Here is an 18739-nt window from a genome sequence, read left to right as displayed (position 1 = left end):
ATGCTCCACACGCGGTCCGTATCCGACCCGCCGCTGAGTCCGACGACACTCGGCCCCATGGAGTCGTTCGCCTCGTTCAATCGACCGACGACGCCTTCACCTGCGGCACCACACAATGCCCAGGCCTACATGAAGAGGGCTCTTCCGCCTCTGCCTCCTCCTTCGTTCAACGGGGGAGCCATTCCACCGCCTCTCAACATCAGGAAGAGCAAGCCACCTTCCCTTCCATTGGCACCAAGCGCGCCGTCGTCTCGCCCGGTATCAAATGAAGCACCACCACGTCGTGAGGTTCGAAGCGTCTCGCCTCTTCCCGCTCCCAGCACACCCGTCAAGGGCGCTAATCCTCTTCACCTTTCGACCATCTCGAGCAACAACTCCAGCCCTGTGCACACCCTCAAGCCGCGGAAATCCAAGAAGGTTCTGCAGCTTATGGGGCTTGACGTTGACGTTATGAATGCTGTTGGTGTTGCTCCTCCGGAGCCCAAGAGAGAGCCCGTTCTTAGAAGCAGTCGAAGCCTTGAGCGAGCACCAAATCTGAACGCCACAACTCTGCTGCATCTTCCAGAGGAAAGTTTGATTCCTGTATTGGAGGATGATGACGGCAGGGACAGCATGTCCAGCAAGAAGAGCTCTTGGGGGCCAGGATCGCCGCATTCTGCTTCCAGAGTACCGCTGAGTTCTAAACAGTCTGTCCGACGCCGCCGCAGTGCCCGAATCTTTGACCAAGACGACACTGGGCATCTGGCCATTCAAGAAACCTTGTCCAACTTGGATCTGAATGATGACGATGACGAAGAATTACTAAGCGAAGAGGACATGACAATGGAAGAGTACCACAAGTTTGCTTCTGAGCTTGCCCACTCCTCTGCGAGAAAGCCTAGCCACGAAGAGTCGCGGCCTACCACGGCGACTCAGGGCAGGCGGTCGTCCATCTTGAGCTTGGCCCACGGTCGCCTCCGGCGGAAGCCAACCAGTGCTTCGGAATCTCGCCACGGGCACGGGAGACTGGGAAGCAGCAGCTCTGCTGAACATCCAGCCCAGGCCCCGGCTCCTGCAGCGCCCGAGGAAGACGCCGTGCCTAAGAGCGGATGGGATAGCGATTCAGACAGCGAGGATGATCGCACAAGCAGGAGCATTTGGCCCAGGGGCCGCTCTTCCAACAACAACAACAACAAGGGGAGAGACTCGCCAGCCAGCATGACGCGCCATGATGACGATCAGCGCGGATCGCGAGGATGGGCCAAGGGAGGCTTGTTGAACGTTGGCAAGAGGCGAAAAGACCAGCAGCAAGGCCAGCGAGACTTTGGCGGCGTGGACGAGAGAAGCTTTGCGTAGAGCAAGCACACACATTAAAAGTTTGACTTTCTTTTTCTTTTCCTTTTCTCTCTTCTCTCTTTTTTTCCCTTGATGAAATGAAGGCATGATCAACAAACGGGTATGAATCTATGGACAAGCATGGTGGATTATACTAGGGCTCTCTCTCTCTCTTTTTCTTTCCTTGTTTTTTTGTACACTCTCCCTGTTCTTTGTGTTTCTTCTGTCTTTTTTTTTCTTCTTTGTCGTGCATTTACGGAGTTGTTGGAATTGCACTTGGATATCCCCCCCATTGGTTGGCTGGCAATTTGCTATTGATTTTTACATACGGCCTCATATACTACTATATACCACGGGCTATACTACTGCCTATTTTGTATGTCATTTAGAAGAGATTGAACAAACACGGCCCTTAATACCGAAACAAATAATATTATCTTATGGATTGAATTACCTTGAATTTTACCAAACCTGCACTGAATAGTATCTTGACTAACAATGTCGAATACCATCATCCATGTCTAACTCTTGCAGTAGAGTAGACGCTAAGCTTTCTGTCACTAACGAGCCCTAAAATCTTAGCCAGGGGATCGCTCGCGACGGGCCGATAAGGGAGGGAAAAGAACTTTAGAAGGAAAAAACTCAGAGAAAAAAAACTCCACTGGTCCCGCTTGAAGACGGGGCGGGCGCAAAAGAGTGTGCACAAGGCCTATTTTGGACTTTAAGCGTGAGCGTGACTGGCAGTTTACGGCAGTTGGGTTACTAAACGGGCATTTTTACTGCTGATTGCATGCGAGTTACGCTGGACACGGAAGGTTGGGGCGATTGATTTGTTTAGACGATGAAGGAAATGCGTTGCTGGAGTAAAGGTGTATGTGTTGGATTGTGTCTTATGCTGCGCCTTAATATAGCATCATGAATTTTTCGTTTTTGTGCTGTTGTGTAACGTAACAGGCAGAAAAGAACGGATGCGGCCCAATCTTTGAGAGTTTCTATCTTGGTATCGTTTTGTTGCTTTAGTACAATGGAATGAGAAAAGACTTACACAGGCATGCATGCGGTGGGGTTGACGACGATGGAGCTGGAGCCAAGGGATAGGAAAAGTTGGTATGCTGGCATGCCCTGCTTTCTTCATGAAGATTAATTTCTTTCCATCTTCTTTCAAATTTATGAACGCTGTGTTTTCTTCCCAGTTGTGGCTGAAGTTGTGATGAAAATTCTTTGTATTAGTATATCTGAAGCGTAGAAATGGAGTCTAGCAGCGTGTAGCTGTAACAGATAGCTTTGATGATGAGTATCACAATATAGCAACCAACTTGACAGTTATAATGGGGTGGGGATTTTTTGTTCTCGATCACTGGTTTGCAATCGGTTGATCGGCGGACAAGAGATCCTCGCCTATTGCCATTCTCCGGATAACTGAAAACAACAGCACATTTCTCCAACTGATGTTTCTGGTGTTTTGTCTCACTATAGGCCCTGTCTTACAGTCCAGCGTGACAATCATCGCCTCATTCGTCGGAATGCCGTTGTGCCTAGTAGCTTGACTGGATCTCAATTCATTCTGAATGCTCTTGTCCTGCCTGTTTTCGTAGTTTGTGTAATGCCCCCGAGGAAGCTCTCCAAGGATATATAAACGTTGAGACGTTCTTGGACTCATCTCGCCAGCATCAATCCAACTTTGCATTCGCTCTCTTCAAGTCACTCGTTACAAATTCCAGGTTAAGGAAGCAAAAGCACTGCAAAAACTAAAGCAGGACAACGAGGGACTTTGTCAATTCATCAAGATGCGTTACATCATCCTCTTCTCGGCCTTTGTCGCCACTGCTCTCGCCGGCGACTGGGACACCTCCGAGGCCGAAAAGACAACAGAGGCTTCGTGGCCCGAGAAGACAACCAGCGCTGAGTGGCGCGACAAGACAACAAGTGCTGAATGGGCCGAAAAGACAACAAGCGCCGAGTGGCCCGACAAGACAAGCGCCGAGTGGCCCACGAAGACGGAGGCAACACACGAGCAGATCACTCCTACATGGGAGTCTCACCCTCACCCTCCCCCTCCCAAGGTGGACTGCAAGCACGTTAAGGAGTGCACCGACGAGGTCGACAAATGCAGGACCAAGCCTGAAGCCAACCAGGCCGAGTGCTCTTCCGAGTACGCAGAGTGCCTCGGCTTCAACCCTCTCAACCCTGAAGCCGATGAAGCCCTCAAGCAGTGTGAAGAGGAGGGCCACAAGCCCGGCCACAACGAGACTCGCCCCAAGCCGCCGCCTGTCATTGTGTCTGGCGCCTCAAGCATGGCACCATTGGGTCTCATCAGCCTTTTGGCTGCTGCCGCTGCCGCTCTTCTGTAAAGTCTGTAAAGAAAAGTGAGCTTGAATGAACGTTATAGACTTGGATTTCTTGGATTTCTTGGGTTATTGGGTGGTAAATGTTGATGGACATCGGGGGTTGGTAATAAACAGCTGCAGTCAGCCATCTATACACGGGAATGACTTGCAGAGCATGAATAGTAATAAACTTCCATTTCTTTCTCTTTTTTCAACTTCCAGTCCCAGCGTTGGTGCAATAATACTTCTTTGCTCTTTTTGACTGTCTTGTGCTGTATAAGATCTTGTTCCGTGTACGTGAAGCCCAGCGTCGTCGTAAGGATCAAAGCCAATCTCGCAAGTACCGAAATCGAATCGCATTCCCCGGCGTCGGCCCGCGCCCCTCGGCTGGCTTGTGTCATCCGGGCCAAAGAACCCCGCCATCCGCCAAATCCCAGATCTTGCATCCACTTGGCGATTTCTCCCAGTGACAAATCCACGCCCTTCCCGACGCAAAGCGCCTTGATACGCTCCAAAGGCGAATTGGGCAGAGCCAACAGCGACATCACCGTTTACCCATTTCCCCCAGCGTGGGAAAAGGACACAGAACATGACTGCCCAGGAACACCAGCTGCGAGGCCAAGAGGAAGACTCAATATCAGCATCTGCTGCCCGATCCGCGCCAGTCCCAGAACCGGAGGTCGACCCCTCCGACACCGCGCTCTCCGAGGCCGAGGTTGCGCAGGTCAAGAGGCACATCGCCGAAGCGCTAGGCGTTGCCAGCCACTCTGCGGAGGAATATACAGGCGCATCGCTCTATTATGATGCATCGACCATGGCGCCGCTGAATTCCTTTTCTTTGGTCAGTTTGTGTTTGTTGCATTCGAGCCAGGATGGCTACTTCATGTTGCATCGCTTGCTTATAGGTGTAAACGATAGGCCGCCCTCAACAGACTCCGAGCATACAAGCCCCCCTCGTTCCCGCTATGGGACAAGTTGCCGGCGCGCAAGCGAGCCGCCGTCCTGGTGTTGCTGTTTGCGGATCGATGGGGTGATTTAAGAGTCGTTGTTACTATGCGCGCGGCTAGTCTGCGCAGCTTCTCGGGCCATGCAGCGCTGCCGGGCGGCAAAGCAGACAGCAAAGAAGAGACGCCATGTATGCACTTTGTACACGATATCGAAAGATGAGATAGACTCGGCTGGCTAACCTGGGAAAAACAGACCAGATTGCGCGACGAGAGGCGTACGAAGAGATTGGACTCCCCATGGACGACCAAAGGATACCCAAGCCGTTTCGCATCGAGCAGCTGTGCTACCTGCCACCGTCCTTGGCGCGGACGCATCTGGTGGTTACACCTTGTGTTGCATTCCTGCATGCCGATCGGACCTCTGCCGACTCGCCGCCTGCGTTGGTTGAAGAATCCATGATCCCTCGACTGGATGCCCGAGAAGTCGCGGCCGTCTTCAGTGCTCCCTTCTATAACTTCCTCAAGGCCAGCGACCTGCCGCCCCGAGAAGGCGAAACGCTACCTCCAGGACACTGGTACGACGGCGCTTGGACGAACTGGAAAGGAGAACAGTGGCGAGTACACAACTTTTACGTACCCGTCAATAATCAGAAAGTATCAAGGCCCAGGAGAGGAAGCGCGGCTCAGATAGAGCTGGCAGACCAGTTGGAAGAGAGCCAAGACCACGAAGGCCGGTTCCGAGTCTGGGGCATGACTGGCAGAGTGCTCGTCGACGCAGCGAGGATTGCATATAACGAAGACCCTGAGATGACACACAACTCGGACTTTGGAGATCTCAATGTCATCAAACTCGCTGAGGAAGAGGGTGCGTTGGATGAGAGCCCCCTCCCGGAAAAGATGCCGGAAAAGAAAGGTAAAGAAGAAGAGCAGAAGCCTGCCAAGATGTAATGAAATTGATAACTGCCATAAGACCAAGCAAGGCCGCCATGTTAGCCATGAGGCGGCCCCATTCTGTCTACTTTGTATACGCAATAGAGTAAGACGATGAAGGTTTCGTCGACGACACCATACAGATAGAGTAATTGTTCAAGCATTGTTGCAAATAAACCAAGCAAATCATTTCGCTATCTAACGCATTCCAAGTGCATAAATCTTGTAATAGACGCGTTTCTTAATGACAAGCATTGTCCTTTGTTGCCGACGTGGAATGACCGAACAAGAGGTAGCCGAAAAAGGCACCCGCCGAGACGGCAACCATAACCCAGCCGTTATAAGTCATAAAGACAAGCCTTGATATTGGGTATAAGAGATTAGAAAGAGAACCAATCCTCAAAAACCGCCAAACGCCAGTAGGGTGGATGGGCTTACATGAGCATAAAGGCATAAAAGTTCTGAAAGGCGTAGAGTAAGGCTTTGATGAGGTGGCCTCGCTTGCTGAAATCCTCGCGGTTTTGCCCTGAGCGGTTGAAACCGAGTGTCTCAGCAACATTGTCTTCCACGTCATCATCATTATTGTCGCGATAACCATGCGCAGTCGAGTCTCATGGGCAAGTCAGACTTAGCATGCGCATGTTCTTTCGCAGGATATAAACCAGTAGCTTTTGATTGTTTCGCTTGCAGCTGGCGGGGAATAAGAGAAAAGAGAGCAGGAATGCAAGTTACTCACTTGGAACGGTTTCCAACCGCTTCGCGAGAGATGCCTCGTAGTTGCGGGACACGGAACGCAGAGCCTCGTATCCCATGCCGATGAGAACGACTGCGATGAGAGACAAGATGAGCGAGGTGTTGGAGCGGATGTGCCACTGGCGGAACACGATGCAGAGATTGGTGGTGTCCCATGTGAAGAGCATCTAATGTTGTGAGTATAAGCTTGCTGAACAGAGAATAGAAGGGCGGATATGAGAGGATATCCTTACGCTCATGCTGCACATGTCGTCCATGCCGCCGCCGTGGCCGCCGTGGCCTTCCATGGAATGCATGTGTTGGCTGTGGTCCATTTCGAGTCTGTTTCTATTTAAAAACCGAGAAGAAAATCCAGTGCCGTAGTTGAAGAAGTTGAAAGAGCTGAGGGAGAGTCGAGATGCGACAAGGTAGGAGTACTTGATACCTGTTGATATCGAACAAGCGGCTTTTAGTGGGCCTGAAACCAATCAGACACAGGAGGAGGCGCAACTCAGGCTGTCTGTTGGGTGAGTACCTCACAAGATTGGCTCGTACTTGCTGGTACCGCATCGGTACTAGAACGAATTGAGGTACACAAGCAGTACGTGTGCGCAAGTTATATACCTGAGGGGGGCTGGGTGCTTGCCAAATCTGCCACTAGGACGGCAATCTCGCTGGAGTACAGCGCCGGTGTTAGCGCCATGCTGCAGTGGAGTTACAGCGGACACCACTGCGGGAGTTCAGCTCGGTGAGGATCTGTGGAGGATGGTATTAGTCGTCTGGATGGCAGAATAGGATTGAGTGCATAGATGGTCGATATTTTATCTGCAGATAACGAGATGGCAAGAGAAGAGTAGACAGAGATGGATATTATGGGCGGATTGAGCGAGAAGAAAGAAGCCAGTCTTACACGCATCATTTTTGCTGCCAGCCGAAAACGCAGCTGAGATGGCAGGCTTTCCTCTTTGGGAACTGGGCTGATACAAACGACTCAGGCATACAACAGATGAACGAACAGCCAAGCTGAAATCTCGCGCGGAAAGCTTTCGAACTAAATAGTCCCGTGTTATCAACGTGTTACAACCGCGGGGGCCACCGCGGTTTCTCCCCTGAAAGCTGCTGTCTGCCTTCTGTATGGCTGGCCCTTATCAGGTCGGGCAGCGCTCGTGTAACACTGCACAGCGTCCTCTAAGCCCAGCTTCGGTGTAGCTGAAAGCAGCCCCTTGCATATTAGAGCCTTTCTTTTCTTTTCTGTGTTTTATTCTAAAGGATTCCAAGTACAAATTGCGCACGTAGCTGCTCTCTCCTCGTAACTAATTTGACAATCAGGAGGTGTTCGTGTTTGTTACATGTACCTTCCATCGACATAGCCCACCCACCATGAATCCTGTCGAGCAGGCGTTTTCAGACTCGCTCAATGATAGAGGGCCAGACAAGAGCATTTCAACCAACAAAGACCGGGAGAGTGTTCATCGCCCCCTTCACGAAGACGAGGCGCTATGCAGCTACATCCTGAGCACGGTCAAGGCTCCCGCGGGCGCTCTCAAGATTCGACAATCGACAATTCCCGATTCTGGCTCGGGCCTATTCACAACGCGAGATCTTGCTGCGGGCGAGCTCATCTTTACATCGGTGCCTCTTGTGCTCTGCGCAGAGGTTGGTGATTCAAAGGAAGCATGTGACTTTTGCTTCCAGCAGAGACGACGAGCCATCCATCCCGTTGAAGACCGCCTGGCTCATCCGGGAGAAACGCTGCCAGACGTCTACAAATGCATGGGCTGTAACTTGTACCAGTACTGTTCGGAGGTATAGTTGGATTACTTCATCATCTTTTTCTTTTGCTTCATCATTTTCTCATCACTTTGGGATTTCGCAGTCGTGCTGGCAGCGAGCCTGGGACACTGGCCACTTATACGAATGCGGGCTACTGGCCGGTGCCCCATACGAACTCGATATCAGGATGCTATACCGCATCCTTATTTTACTACGTAAGAAAGTGCTGCTGCCGGAACAAGTGCGAGCACTCGCCAGGCTTGCGCACGAGCAAGACAAATACGAACAGTTTTCCAGCGACTGGCAAGGAGTGAAGGATATTGCCGCCGAGGCCAAGCAGCGGATGAAGAGCGAGCTCGACGTTGCCGATGTTTTGAAACTATACTGCCTTGTAAGTCATCCTCCAGCCTAAAACATCAGTGGTATGTGTAAGGGTAAGGAGAAATTAACAAGATTTCTGTCCCCCTGTTCATAGATCAGATGCAACTCTGTACCGGTCGACCAGACTTTTCGAAATTCTCCTCTGGGCTCTGCCATCGACTTGGGAGCAGCCATGATGAACCACAATTGCGAGCCCAGCATTGTGATTGTGTTCAATAGCACGCGAGTAGAGGTTCGAGCTGCTAGGAACATCAAGGCTGGTGAAGAGCTCCAGCACTGTTACCGAGATATCGCATACGACTGCACATTTCGCAGCCCGAGAATTGCAGCAAGATATCAATTCAAATGCCAATGTACGTTCCATCCACTCTACAACTTGGTTTAATCGTATAGAAAGAAAAAATAAACCGACTTAAGACGTTTAATGCTGATCTTGCCTCAGGCGACAGATGCATCCGAGAGTCCAATCGCCACTACGAAGGAGCAAGCCCCGACATCGACGACCCCATCATACACATCCTCGCCACGCAGGGGGATCTATTTGCCTTTATCGAAAAAGCCAAAATCCAGGCCCTTGGATTCGGCAAATCCTTCGACGTCTCCACGCTCCTAGCCGATATCGCCAACATCACCGAGGAGGGCCACGCAGGTCGTCGCTGGCCAGACGACCTCGAGCCACTGCCAATTGCGCTCAAATCCCTCGCAGCGCTGTGCGAGGCGCAGGGCGACATCATCAACACGCTCAAGATCCGCGTCAGGGCCCTGGGCTATGCCAAGTACCGCAACACTCTCCCCTACGCCGAGGACCTGATCGACTTTGTGGTCTCGCTGCGGGCCTTCACCATGTACCCGCACCGCAAGGTGGTGTTGGACGGGCCGTTGCCCAAGTTCAAGGAATTTGAAGACTTTTGCGTTGGCCACATGTGCGCGCTGTACGCACTGATGGTGAGGTTTTACGGGGAGCAGGGCAGGGTGACTCGCATCATTCGCGATGTCATGCACGAGGAGATTGACAAGTACTACGGGCCTCGGCCGCCGACGAGGCCGTTTCGGCGCAAGTTTAAGGCTTCGCATGAGACCATTCTCAAGTGGGCGGGGGTTGACGCGAAGCACTGGATTGTTGAAATCAGCTGATGCATTGCTTGTTACAAGTTTCGACTCTTATATACACTCGTTGGAAGACGATATCGGAGCATGGAGAGAAGCATTGGCATTGGCATAGCTGCACGGTGCGATTCATATAGACGTGTATCCTATATTCGCACTGTATATATACCATTAGCTCGGAGTGCCGGAGAGAGGCGAATGCGGGATTGGTTCGTCAACTGGCTTAGTGATAGCTGCTTGATAATGATAATTCGGCTCTTTCAATTCTAGGAAGCATTCAGTCTTTGTCTTTCTTTCTATAACAGTTCTTGTAAGTGACGTTGCATCCTGATCACATATACATCGTTATAGTAAGTCTCTTTCTCCTCTCTACTTTCACACCCATTAAGCCACCTCACTATTTAGCCTTTTGCCTCTCTTATTTCGGTTTAAGCATACAGCTTGGTAGCTAACTATTACGTAGCTCGCTTTTGCCGCTCACTCATATATTCCGTTTCGTAGCTTCAGAGTCCTACCAGCTTGCTCACGTCCCCGTCCTCACAACGCATAAACATACAAGATGCTCGGGCCGCCAGTTAATTTGCCCAAGTGGTAAGTTTCTTGACAACTATCTAAACTAAAACCAGGCGAACGCTGTAGCTAACATGTGCGTTTTCATCATACCAGGCTTGAGGAAAACTCCCACCTGCTCAAGCCGCCCGTCAACAACTACTGCGTCTATAACGAAGACTTTACAGTCATGGCAAGTCTCTCCTCTTATCCATCTACTTTTCATATACAAAGCCCTCAACTAACATGTCCCAGATCGTCGGCGGCCCCAACGCCCGCACCGACTACCACATCAACCAAACCCCCGAATGGTTCTACCAGTACCGCGGCGCCATGATGCTCAAGGTCGTCGACGGCTCAGTCTTCCGCGACATCATCATCCGCGAGGGCGACATGTTCCTGCTGCCCGCCAACACGCCGCACAACCCCGTGCGCTTCGCAAACACCGTCGGCATCGTGCTGGAGCAGCGCCGCCCGCCAGACTCCATCGACCGCATGCGCTGGTACTGCGCCGCCTGTAACAGCGGGCTCAAGTCTGGCGAGGAGGCCGTGGTGGTGCACGAGGCGGCTTTCCACTGCACAGATCTGGGCACGCAGATCAAGCAGGCCGTCGAAGACTTTCGGGGTGATGAGGAGAAGAGGACGTGTCGCTGGTGCGGGACCTTGGCGGACTGGGCGCCGCCGCCGGGGTCGATTCAGGATCCCAACTTGGTGGCGTGAGGGTGATGATGAAGTGAGGTTATATGAGTCTATGTAGTGCTACCGTTATATATACTGAGACTGCTCTTGGATAGAGGTCGCTCTTGGATACATATAGGAAGTAGTAGTAGTAATGCATGATAACCTTTCACGTCTTGTCCTGATATACACCAACCTCACATCCATCCTCTATATACAAACTACCATACACAACTCACGTCTCCGAAAACTCATACGCCGACGCAGACAACTCCACCGGCACCTCAATCCTCCCCTCCTCCACCTCCCGCCCATCCACCCTCACGCCCGCCCTCATCACGTCTCCCGGCACCACGGGCCCAACCCCCGCTGGCGTGCCCGTCAGCACCACGTCGCCCGGCATCAGCGTCATGACGCGCGAGATGTCGCTCACGATGCGCGGGATGCGGTAGATCATCAGGTTCGTCGACCCCCGCTGCTTCGTCTGCCCGTTGACCTCGAGGAACAGCTCCGCGTCGTGCGGGTCCGCGATGGCGGCCTTGGGGATCACGTTGCTCATCGGCAGGAAGGTGTCGAAGCCCTTTGCGATGGACCAGGGGAGGCCCTTTTTCTTGGCCTCGTTTTGGACGTTGCGCGCCGTCATGTCGATGGCGATGGCGTAGGCTGGACGCACTCAGAACGGATGAAATTTACATGTATACTGGGACACGCATTCACTCACCCTTGATTGCGTCCAACGCCCCCTTCTCATCCTCAGGATGCAGATTCCGCACGATGGATCCAATAATAAGAGCCAGCTCGACCTCAAAGTGCATATCCACGCCCTTGGGCTGCAGACATGGCCCTTCGCCAGGCAGGATAATGGACGAGGCTGGCTTGAGGAAGAAGAAGGGCTTCTTTGGCTTTGCGTTTTTCAGCTCTGCGATGTGGTCCCTGGATACAGCGAAATGTTAGCAGGCTTTTCCCCCCCATTGACCAGTTTCTGATTTTTGAACATCAAGTGGCTTATAAGATAATTAGAATATCACCTACGCATAGTTGCGGCCAATGCAGACCACCTTGCCAGCATTCTTCAGCGACGAAGCCTGCGAGGCCACAGTGGCCATTGTTCTCCTGAGGCCAAACATGGTGACGGATAATAAGCCTGTCACTCTAAAAGCTTGATGGAAATATCCAAAGTGAAGCTTGAGCAGTATCAATGAAATATATATTGCTAGAATGACCCCCTTATATCACCTAGACTGGCAAATCAAGCCAGTTAGTTGTTGAAGCTCAATGCGGGCAAAAAGAGAGAGCGCTGCTCGGTTGCCGAACGGCGTAGCCTCGGCGCTCAAGCTCCCCCCGATTACAGCGCTCTAGCTCCTAGGCCTCACCAAGCTATAGGGCACTCCGACTTCGCAGCTTCTCTATTCGTTATTCACTGCATCGGTTTCATCATCTCCAGTCTTAGCTTACAGTCAAAGTGGTAGATATATATGTAAAAATCCGGCCATACTGCACGTATCATTTGTGTTCATGTATTCCACTGCCTTTCCTAATATTTCCTTGATGCTTCGAGCTATTGACGTCTTCCTGCTGCAATAAATTTACAAAACAGCCCATCTAGATGCATATCTTCCTGGGAATACCATCCACCCTCGACCTCTTACTATGCCAGATGCATGCCGTGCTCTCCTATGTACTATACTAAATGAATAGCTCGATCCGTTTTTTTTGCTCTAGACGCCATGCCGAAGTTCTTGAAAGAATAAAGAAAAGAAAAGCAACCATACTCATAATTCGTCGGAACCAGCCCCTTGTCCAAATGCTTATGTGTGCAATAGAATGCCGTAGCCTCTCAATCAAGCCATGTAGCGGTACATCGACGGCGCTCCGTCTTCATCTGGCCGCTCGAGATATTCTCGCACTATGAGATCCTCGATTCGCTTCTTGATGAGAGTTACCTCGGGCTTGAAGCGGCCTACCAGCTGGGACAGAACCTCGCTCACCAACTGTGAGTGGCTGAGTTCTTTGCGGGCCCTGGTTCAACAAATTAGTAGCTGAAACATCATTCGTCAACGTCTGGGATCGAAACTTACTTCATGATTCTTACAATCGCCGCATCCACTATATGGGCCCGAGTTTGGTTGTTCTTCTCTTCCGTAGACTTTCGCTCCTCCTTGTCCTCAACCTTGGAAATGGCATTGATAATGGGCGCTTTGATTCTAATTGTCTTGCTTTGGAAAGAAGCATTAAACGAAAATTTATCGCCCGGCTTGATGGTCTTTGTTGGCGGATCTTTGGCCAGCACGCGAGACCTTGGTGCTACCGAGATTGCCATAAGCGCCCGCGTGAGGTCCACCGTTGAAATGCTTGTCTTGGCTTGGATTTCCTCAAATGACAGGCTCTCGCCGTCCTTCAACTCGTTGAACAGCATCAGCACAATCATGCCAAAAGTAGGGACGTTGATCTCGTAGCGACGCTCTCGCGCCAATGGACCAGACTTCCCCTCAATAGCTGGGAACGTGCATTTGATATCGGCGCTGCCGGTGGTGCCAATCCAGGTGAGCTTTCGTCCATTGCGATTAGTCAAATAGAACTGCTCAAAGCTAGCTTGCAGCCGTTTGACCTCTTGCGGGTAGGTGCATTGCATTCTTGGTGCGTCATCTAGCTGGACTGACCGTCCCATGACCTCTTGCGGCCAATAGTTGGTTGTGAGGACATTCACATTCAGCTCAACGGTATGACTCTCATCTCCCAGATTGCGTATGTGGTCGCGGTACGTTGATGTTAGCTCCGCGGATGTGACGAGATCTCTAAACATTCCTTCAAACTTGCTTGTAAACTGCTGTCCCATCTCCTGCTTCATGCGTAATATGATTTGCTTTTCAACATCGTGGCTTTCCGACTTGCCATGGAGAAGTCGTCGTGCGAGATGGCGTTGGTAGTAGGTCTGGAAGAGGTCTTTGTCTTGCAGATAACGAATCAAGACGACGGCCTTTTCAAGAATGGCATCCACTTCATCTTCCGTCTTGCCCCTGATGCCCCTCTTTAGACTATCGTCGATGAATAGAGACACGTACTCCGAGCTTCGATTGAACATGTTGATGAAATCGGAGAAGCTCTTGGTCAGTGCAGTTTGGATCACTAGGTCGTCTTGGAAGCAATTCGCCAGCATGTGGTCAAATTTGTCCTTTAGTCGAAGCACGTCGTCGACCCATTTGATGGCTGCGGCGGTCTGTTGCGCGGCAGGGTTGAGTGTCTTCGTCTTGTCACCACCTTCGTCTTCGCCGTCGGCTTGTGCCGTCGAAAAGTCGGTGTTCTTCAAAACACTCTCAATTTCCAACCCCAATTCCACAACTCGCTTTTGCAATATCTCGCGAAGAGCCGTCTTCTTATCATCGACTCTCGAGATGAGCGAGTACAATATCTTCAGATCATTTGTCTTGTCGTTATCAATCATCCACCTCAAGCCGCTACCCTCCATAGCAAGGAAGTCACCCAGGTGGCCCAGGATGAGTTTCTGATCCACCACATGCGACACCTTGGGAAGTGTCTCGAGCTCGATAGTGGTACCACATCGATCCTCTTCCTCGATCAGTCGGTTTTGAGTGTGTCGTAGCCATGTGCTGGCGTCAGATTCTCGTAACAGCCGTTCGCACTCTCTCGTATAGAATGTTTCGCTATTGCTGAGGAATCGCGGTTCGAAAATGGTTAGATAGAGCTTACTGCTCTCCGATTCATCCTCTGTTTCGTACAGGCAACTCAGCATGCGACTGCAGCTGCGGATGAGGGCTCGGTCAATCACATCTCCACGCCTCTCCATGTCGATCTGATCCAGCATAACCGATATGAGAATATCCATAATCAAGCTATCGGAATTCGCGTTAAGGCAAGAACGTAATATGTGGTCTCGAAATAATGCAATGGTCGTAGCGAAGATGGGCACTCGGCGTGGCTCTTGCTGGGTGTAGCCTCGATCAAGATACATGAGGATATCTGCCGTCATGTTCATGGACATGTTGTGGTCTTCCCACGTATCTCTTAGGCCCTTGAGAAACTTCTCACCCGTCTGTCTTCGCTCGTTGACAGAAGTCGACGACGAGACGTCCATACCGATATTGATCAGGCTCTTGGTGACCAAGATTTCAATCTTGGGAATGACATGCTCGGCAAACCATTGCTCCTCAAACTCCTTGACTTTGTCGTACAAGACCTCGCCCTTCTTCTTCAGCACAATCTTGTAGGCCGCTCGGTATAGCTCTTCGAAGGACAGGCGGCCGCAGCTTTTGTTGTGGATATCGCGCAGCGCCTCTTTGATCATGTTCCAACATGCTTCGAAATCGGATCCCTCGCCAGGTGCGTTTTGCTGTTTACGACGACGATTAGCTGGTCTGCGAGGCCGGGGCTTGAAGCGAAATGGGGAGGGAGTAGGCTCTGTAGCTTGAGGAGGAACCTCGGTGCTGGTGTTGGCGCCCATGGTGGCATGCCAGGCGAGGTGGGGGAAGGAAAAAGGGAAGAGGGAAGAGGGAGGAAAAAGAGGTCGATGGAGAGTCAAAGAGCAGCTCTGATGAGGCTCCATGCTAGCAGGGCGAGGTGCGCTCAAAGTGCGCTGAGCAACAGCAGAGAGTGAGGAGCGCAGATGCGCCGTGAATTTGGCTTCAACTTACACGCACAATCCGACGAGGTGGGCGGATGCGACCCCGAGCCCCCGCTCCCCCTCGCCCAGAAATCATTGTTGGCTCAGCTCCCGGTGAAAAGCCCAGGGCAAACAGTCGAGAACGAAAGAGTCGCAGCAGAAGCTGGCCAGCTGTCGTGGGAGCTCAGCCGCCAGACAGAGAGACAAACAGCCCCCCAAAGGTGTCGCACAGATGGTGGGGGGAGCAGAGCTAAGCGGCGGGCAGATGTTCAGCTGGTTGGTTTGGCAGAGACAGAAAAGGATCGTCGAGCCGAATTTAAGGGTTCCTTTTGAAGCTGGCCATGTGCGGCCGCCGAGCTCTGTGAATTCTCTCTGTGGCGATGGGCGAAACGAGTGTCTGCTGGACAAAGGTGAAGGAGCTCAGAAGCTGCCTGTGACAAACCACGTCGATTGGCAATAGTAACTCCGCGCCGAAAAAGAGTTACCGGGGTCTCTTCCATGAAGCACTGTTATCGATAAAACAAATTGTGGTGGAATTCTGACAGCTGGCGGCAAAGTACCGGGGTACCTGAGCGTTAAGTCCGCCACGGCTTACTAAGTGGCTGCAGCTCCATCGATCGTAAAGTATGGAGTACATGAGCAGCGATGAGCAGCGATTCGAGCTCCTGTAACGAACGCTATGGGTGATGGGGGTTCACGTGACGAGATACGTCGCCTCTTTTAGTTGCAGCATCACGTGCCTGAGCTATCTCCCAGCTTCACGTAATCAAAGATTCCAGCTAATGATGGGAGTCTATTTTTCCGACCGACAATTGGAGGCATCCGCCAGCCTTGCAATATCCAGCGTGTGACGAGGCAACGCGCGTGAGGAGGCTCTTCAGAAACCCTTATACTATCTCACACCCGGCCACAAAGGCCTCCGCCGTCATCATGAAGCTCGTCAGGTGAGTAATTGTTCTTCAGTTCACATTTTTGGCGTGCATTGCCGCGTTATCTGCATCAACCAGCTTCCCCCATCTTGTATCCAGCCATGAGCTTCCACAGCGCTAACATTGCTTGATATCCAGATTTTTGATGAAATGCTCCAACGAAACGGTGACCGTTGAGTTAAAAAATGGTACGATACGAGATCTCCCATGCCTCTGAGCATCACGCAGCTTCAATTGCCGAGCAATTCATCACTAACTCGCCCCGCGTCAGGCACCATCGTCCACGGCACCATCTCCTCAGTCTCTCCCCAGATGAACGTCGCCCTTCGCACGGTCAAGATGACCGCTCGCGGACAGGACCCTCTCGCCCTCGACACGATGAACATCCGAGGCTCAACAATCCGATACTTTATCCTCCCCGACTCCCTCCCTCTCGACACCCTGTTAATCGATGACGCACCCAAGCCCAAGAACAAGGCACGAAAGGAGACGGACCGAGGAGGTCGTGGAGCCCGCGGTGGTCGTGGCAGAGGAGGACGTGGTCGCGGCCGCGGTCGTGGACGTGGTTAAAGGATTCCCGATGGCGATGATAATAATACGACAATGACAGACAGAGAAACCGAGGCACTACTATTATCTCTTTCATTTCTCTTGCTTTAAAGATGGCCGGGCCGGAGCTCCATATCGGTTGGGACAAAGGATCTTTTGTAAACGATACATAACAAAACGAAGGAGAAAGATATTTTTTAGAGTTCAAAGGACTGTGGAGGCGATGTCGCAAATTGCGATGGAAACGGCGTTTTTGGATGCACTTTACGCATATAAAATTGAAGAAAGGAACTTGCAATATAAGCGCTTGTTGGAGGAGATGGAAGCGATGGCGACGGTGGCCGCCATGATATGTAGGCAAAGAAAATACCATTTAAAATTTGACAAGATATCCAAGTATCTAAATGCTTCCCAATCCCATCTTTTGCCCGCCTTATCCCTAACAGCTAATCATACAATATCCGTAACAATATGCGTATACATCTTCAAGCCGATATGTCTCTCCATATCCGCACAATCTGCAGCTTCTCCCATCCAGCCGTCTTCCCACTAGACCCAACCGTCACAGCTCTCCATTCAGGACCAAAAGTCTGTATCCGGGTCTTGACCTCCTCAGGCTTATTCTGCGCGCAAAGAAGAATGTAGGCGCACCCTCTCGGCGAGAGAATCTCCGGCAAAGCGTCAATCAGCCTATCCGTAGTCTCCATGCCATCTTTTCCGCCAGCATAGGACAGTGAAAGCAAATAAGAATCGTCGTCAAACGACGTCTTTGACGGTAAATCCTGCGTAAACGTCTCCGGCCGAGAAGGCATCTCTGAAGTGGGCACGTACGGCGGGTTGAACACCAGCACGTCCACGGAATGATTTCTCAACGGAGCTGCCAAGTCGCCCATAACGGAGCCCAGGTACAGTCCGTGAGGCTTCTCATGGCTGCCTGCTTCGGCGACTGAGTCGGCCTGTGCCTTTTCCACAGTCTTGATGGTGGCACGGCAGGCAAAGGCGTTCATGTCTACTCCCGCGGTGAGAATCTGGTTTGTGCCAAAGAGAGTCTTTGCATGGGCGGTGATGAAGGCCAGGACGACGCCGGACCCTGTTCCCAGCTCGACTACGAAGGGGATGGCCTTTGGTGGTGGTGATGACGCATCGGATGAGAAGGTCTCGTGGAGATACTGCGTCTCGGAAGCGGATGAGAGCGTGTCGAGGAGGAGGAATGAGTCTTCGGCGGGCTCGTAGACACGCTCGTAGGGGACGTGAGAGGTATCTGGCGTTGGAAGCATGTTGTCTCTTTGTTTTATCTTGATTGAATATTCAAGTGTTGTGAGACGAGATATAATGAAGGCTTCATCTAGAAGTTTTTTCGGGCAAGTTGACTGATATCGAATGGCACTTGGTGGGGCCACGTGATGTCATGAGAATGAGCTGAAGAATTACGAAGATTAAAATTTTCTTTACTTGATTTTAAATTATAGATGTTCAAGGGGCCTCTGTTGAATTTCAGACAGAGAAAGATGCGAGGTTTTGCTTGTCTTTGACTGATGTTCTGTTGTTGCCGTTGGACAAAGACCCAGCGATTCCATAGGTGCGAGCACTAAAACGCCCCTCCAGCGAACCATATATCAACTCCCGACGACACTCAACGCTCAAATCGACTATTTTCAATCAGAAAAAAAGAAAGAAAGAAGAAATTCACAAATCACAAAATCACACACCCCTTCGTCTCCCCCATCCTCATTTCAACAGCCCAATCCCCCCCCTCGGGATCCAAGCCCCAGTGAATCCCCCACCCCATCCTCTCCACCATCCGCACCACCCGCCGGTCATACAATCCGCCCAGATCGCATCTCGGACACGCTCTGGTGGTGGTCCTGTAGAACTTGGGCGTCTTCTTGATGCCGGCGCCGCTGC

General features: G+C 51.5%; 8 protein-coding genes across 8 annotated transcripts; 5 read left to right on the top strand and 3 right to left on the bottom strand.

Moving 5' to 3' along the window:
• On the top strand, nt 1-1335 carry TGAM01_v203881 (hypothetical protein; the record flags this gene model as incomplete). The annotated part of the gene is made up of 1 exon (XM_018803808.1): nt 1-1335. The coding sequence occupies one exon, from the start codon at nt 1-3 to the stop codon at nt 1333-1335; it is 1335 nt and encodes a 444-aa protein (XP_018662859.1).
• Nucleotides 1336-3101: 1766 nt separating this feature from the next.
• TGAM01_v203880 (hypothetical protein) lies at nt 3102-3665 on the top strand (the record flags this gene model as incomplete). Its single annotated transcript, XM_018803809.1, has 1 exon — nt 3102-3665. One exon carries the CDS (start codon nt 3102-3104, stop codon nt 3663-3665), a length of 564 nt encoding a protein of 187 aa, XP_018662860.1.
• A 565-nt stretch (nt 3666-4230) lies between these two features.
• TGAM01_v203879 (hypothetical protein) lies at nt 4231-5536 on the top strand (the record flags this gene model as incomplete). The annotated part of the gene is made up of 3 exons (XM_018803810.1): nt 4231-4482; nt 4560-4776; nt 4842-5536. 3 exons carry the CDS (start codon nt 4231-4233, stop codon nt 5534-5536), a joined length of 1164 nt encoding a protein of 387 aa, XP_018662861.1.
• Nucleotides 5537-5759: 223 nt separating this feature from the next.
• Nucleotides 5760-6585, bottom strand: TGAM01_v203878 (hypothetical protein; the record flags this gene model as incomplete). Its single annotated transcript, XM_018803811.1, has 4 exons — nt 5760-5877; nt 5957-6128; nt 6255-6438; nt 6505-6585. The coding sequence occupies 4 exons, from the start codon at nt 6583-6585 to the stop codon at nt 5760-5762; spliced, it is 555 nt and encodes a 184-aa protein (XP_018662862.1).
• A 1045-nt stretch (nt 6586-7630) lies between these two features.
• Nucleotides 7631-9538, top strand: TGAM01_v203877 (hypothetical protein; the record flags this gene model as incomplete). The annotated part of the gene is made up of 4 exons (XM_024549302.1): nt 7631-8056; nt 8127-8414; nt 8499-8757; nt 8847-9538. 4 exons carry the CDS (start codon nt 7631-7633, stop codon nt 9536-9538), a joined length of 1665 nt encoding a protein of 554 aa, XP_024406007.1.
• A 1435-nt stretch (nt 9539-10973) lies between these two features.
• Nucleotides 10974-15197, bottom strand: TGAM01_v203876 (Cullin 3; the record flags this gene model as incomplete). The annotated part of the gene is made up of 4 exons (XM_024549301.1): nt 10974-11401; nt 11460-11671; nt 12599-12757; nt 12817-15197. 4 exons carry the CDS (start codon nt 15195-15197, stop codon nt 10974-10976), a joined length of 3180 nt encoding a protein of 1059 aa, XP_024406006.1.
• A 1089-nt stretch (nt 15198-16286) lies between these two features.
• On the top strand, nt 16287-16855 carry TGAM01_v203875 (small nuclear ribonucleoprotein Sm D1; the record flags this gene model as incomplete). The annotated part of the gene is made up of 2 exons (XM_024549300.1): nt 16287-16300; nt 16486-16855. 2 exons carry the CDS (start codon nt 16287-16289, stop codon nt 16853-16855), a joined length of 384 nt encoding a protein of 127 aa, XP_024406005.1.
• Nucleotides 16856-17319: 464 nt separating this feature from the next.
• Nucleotides 17320-18111, bottom strand: TGAM01_v203874 (hypothetical protein; the record flags this gene model as incomplete). Its single annotated transcript, XM_018803817.1, has 1 exon — nt 17320-18111. One exon carries the CDS (start codon nt 18109-18111, stop codon nt 17320-17322), a length of 792 nt encoding a protein of 263 aa, XP_018662868.1.
• Between the last annotated feature and the right edge of the window lie 628 nt (nt 18112-18739).

Source organism: Trichoderma gamsii, assembly GCF_001481775.2.
Source record: "Trichoderma gamsii strain T6085 chromosome Unknown Scaffold_10.2, whole genome shotgun sequence".
NCBI lineage: Eukaryota > Fungi > Ascomycota > Sordariomycetes > Hypocreales > Hypocreaceae > Trichoderma > Trichoderma gamsii.
Note: the sequence above shows the minus strand (reverse complement) of the source record. Positions and strands in the feature narration are given on the sequence as shown.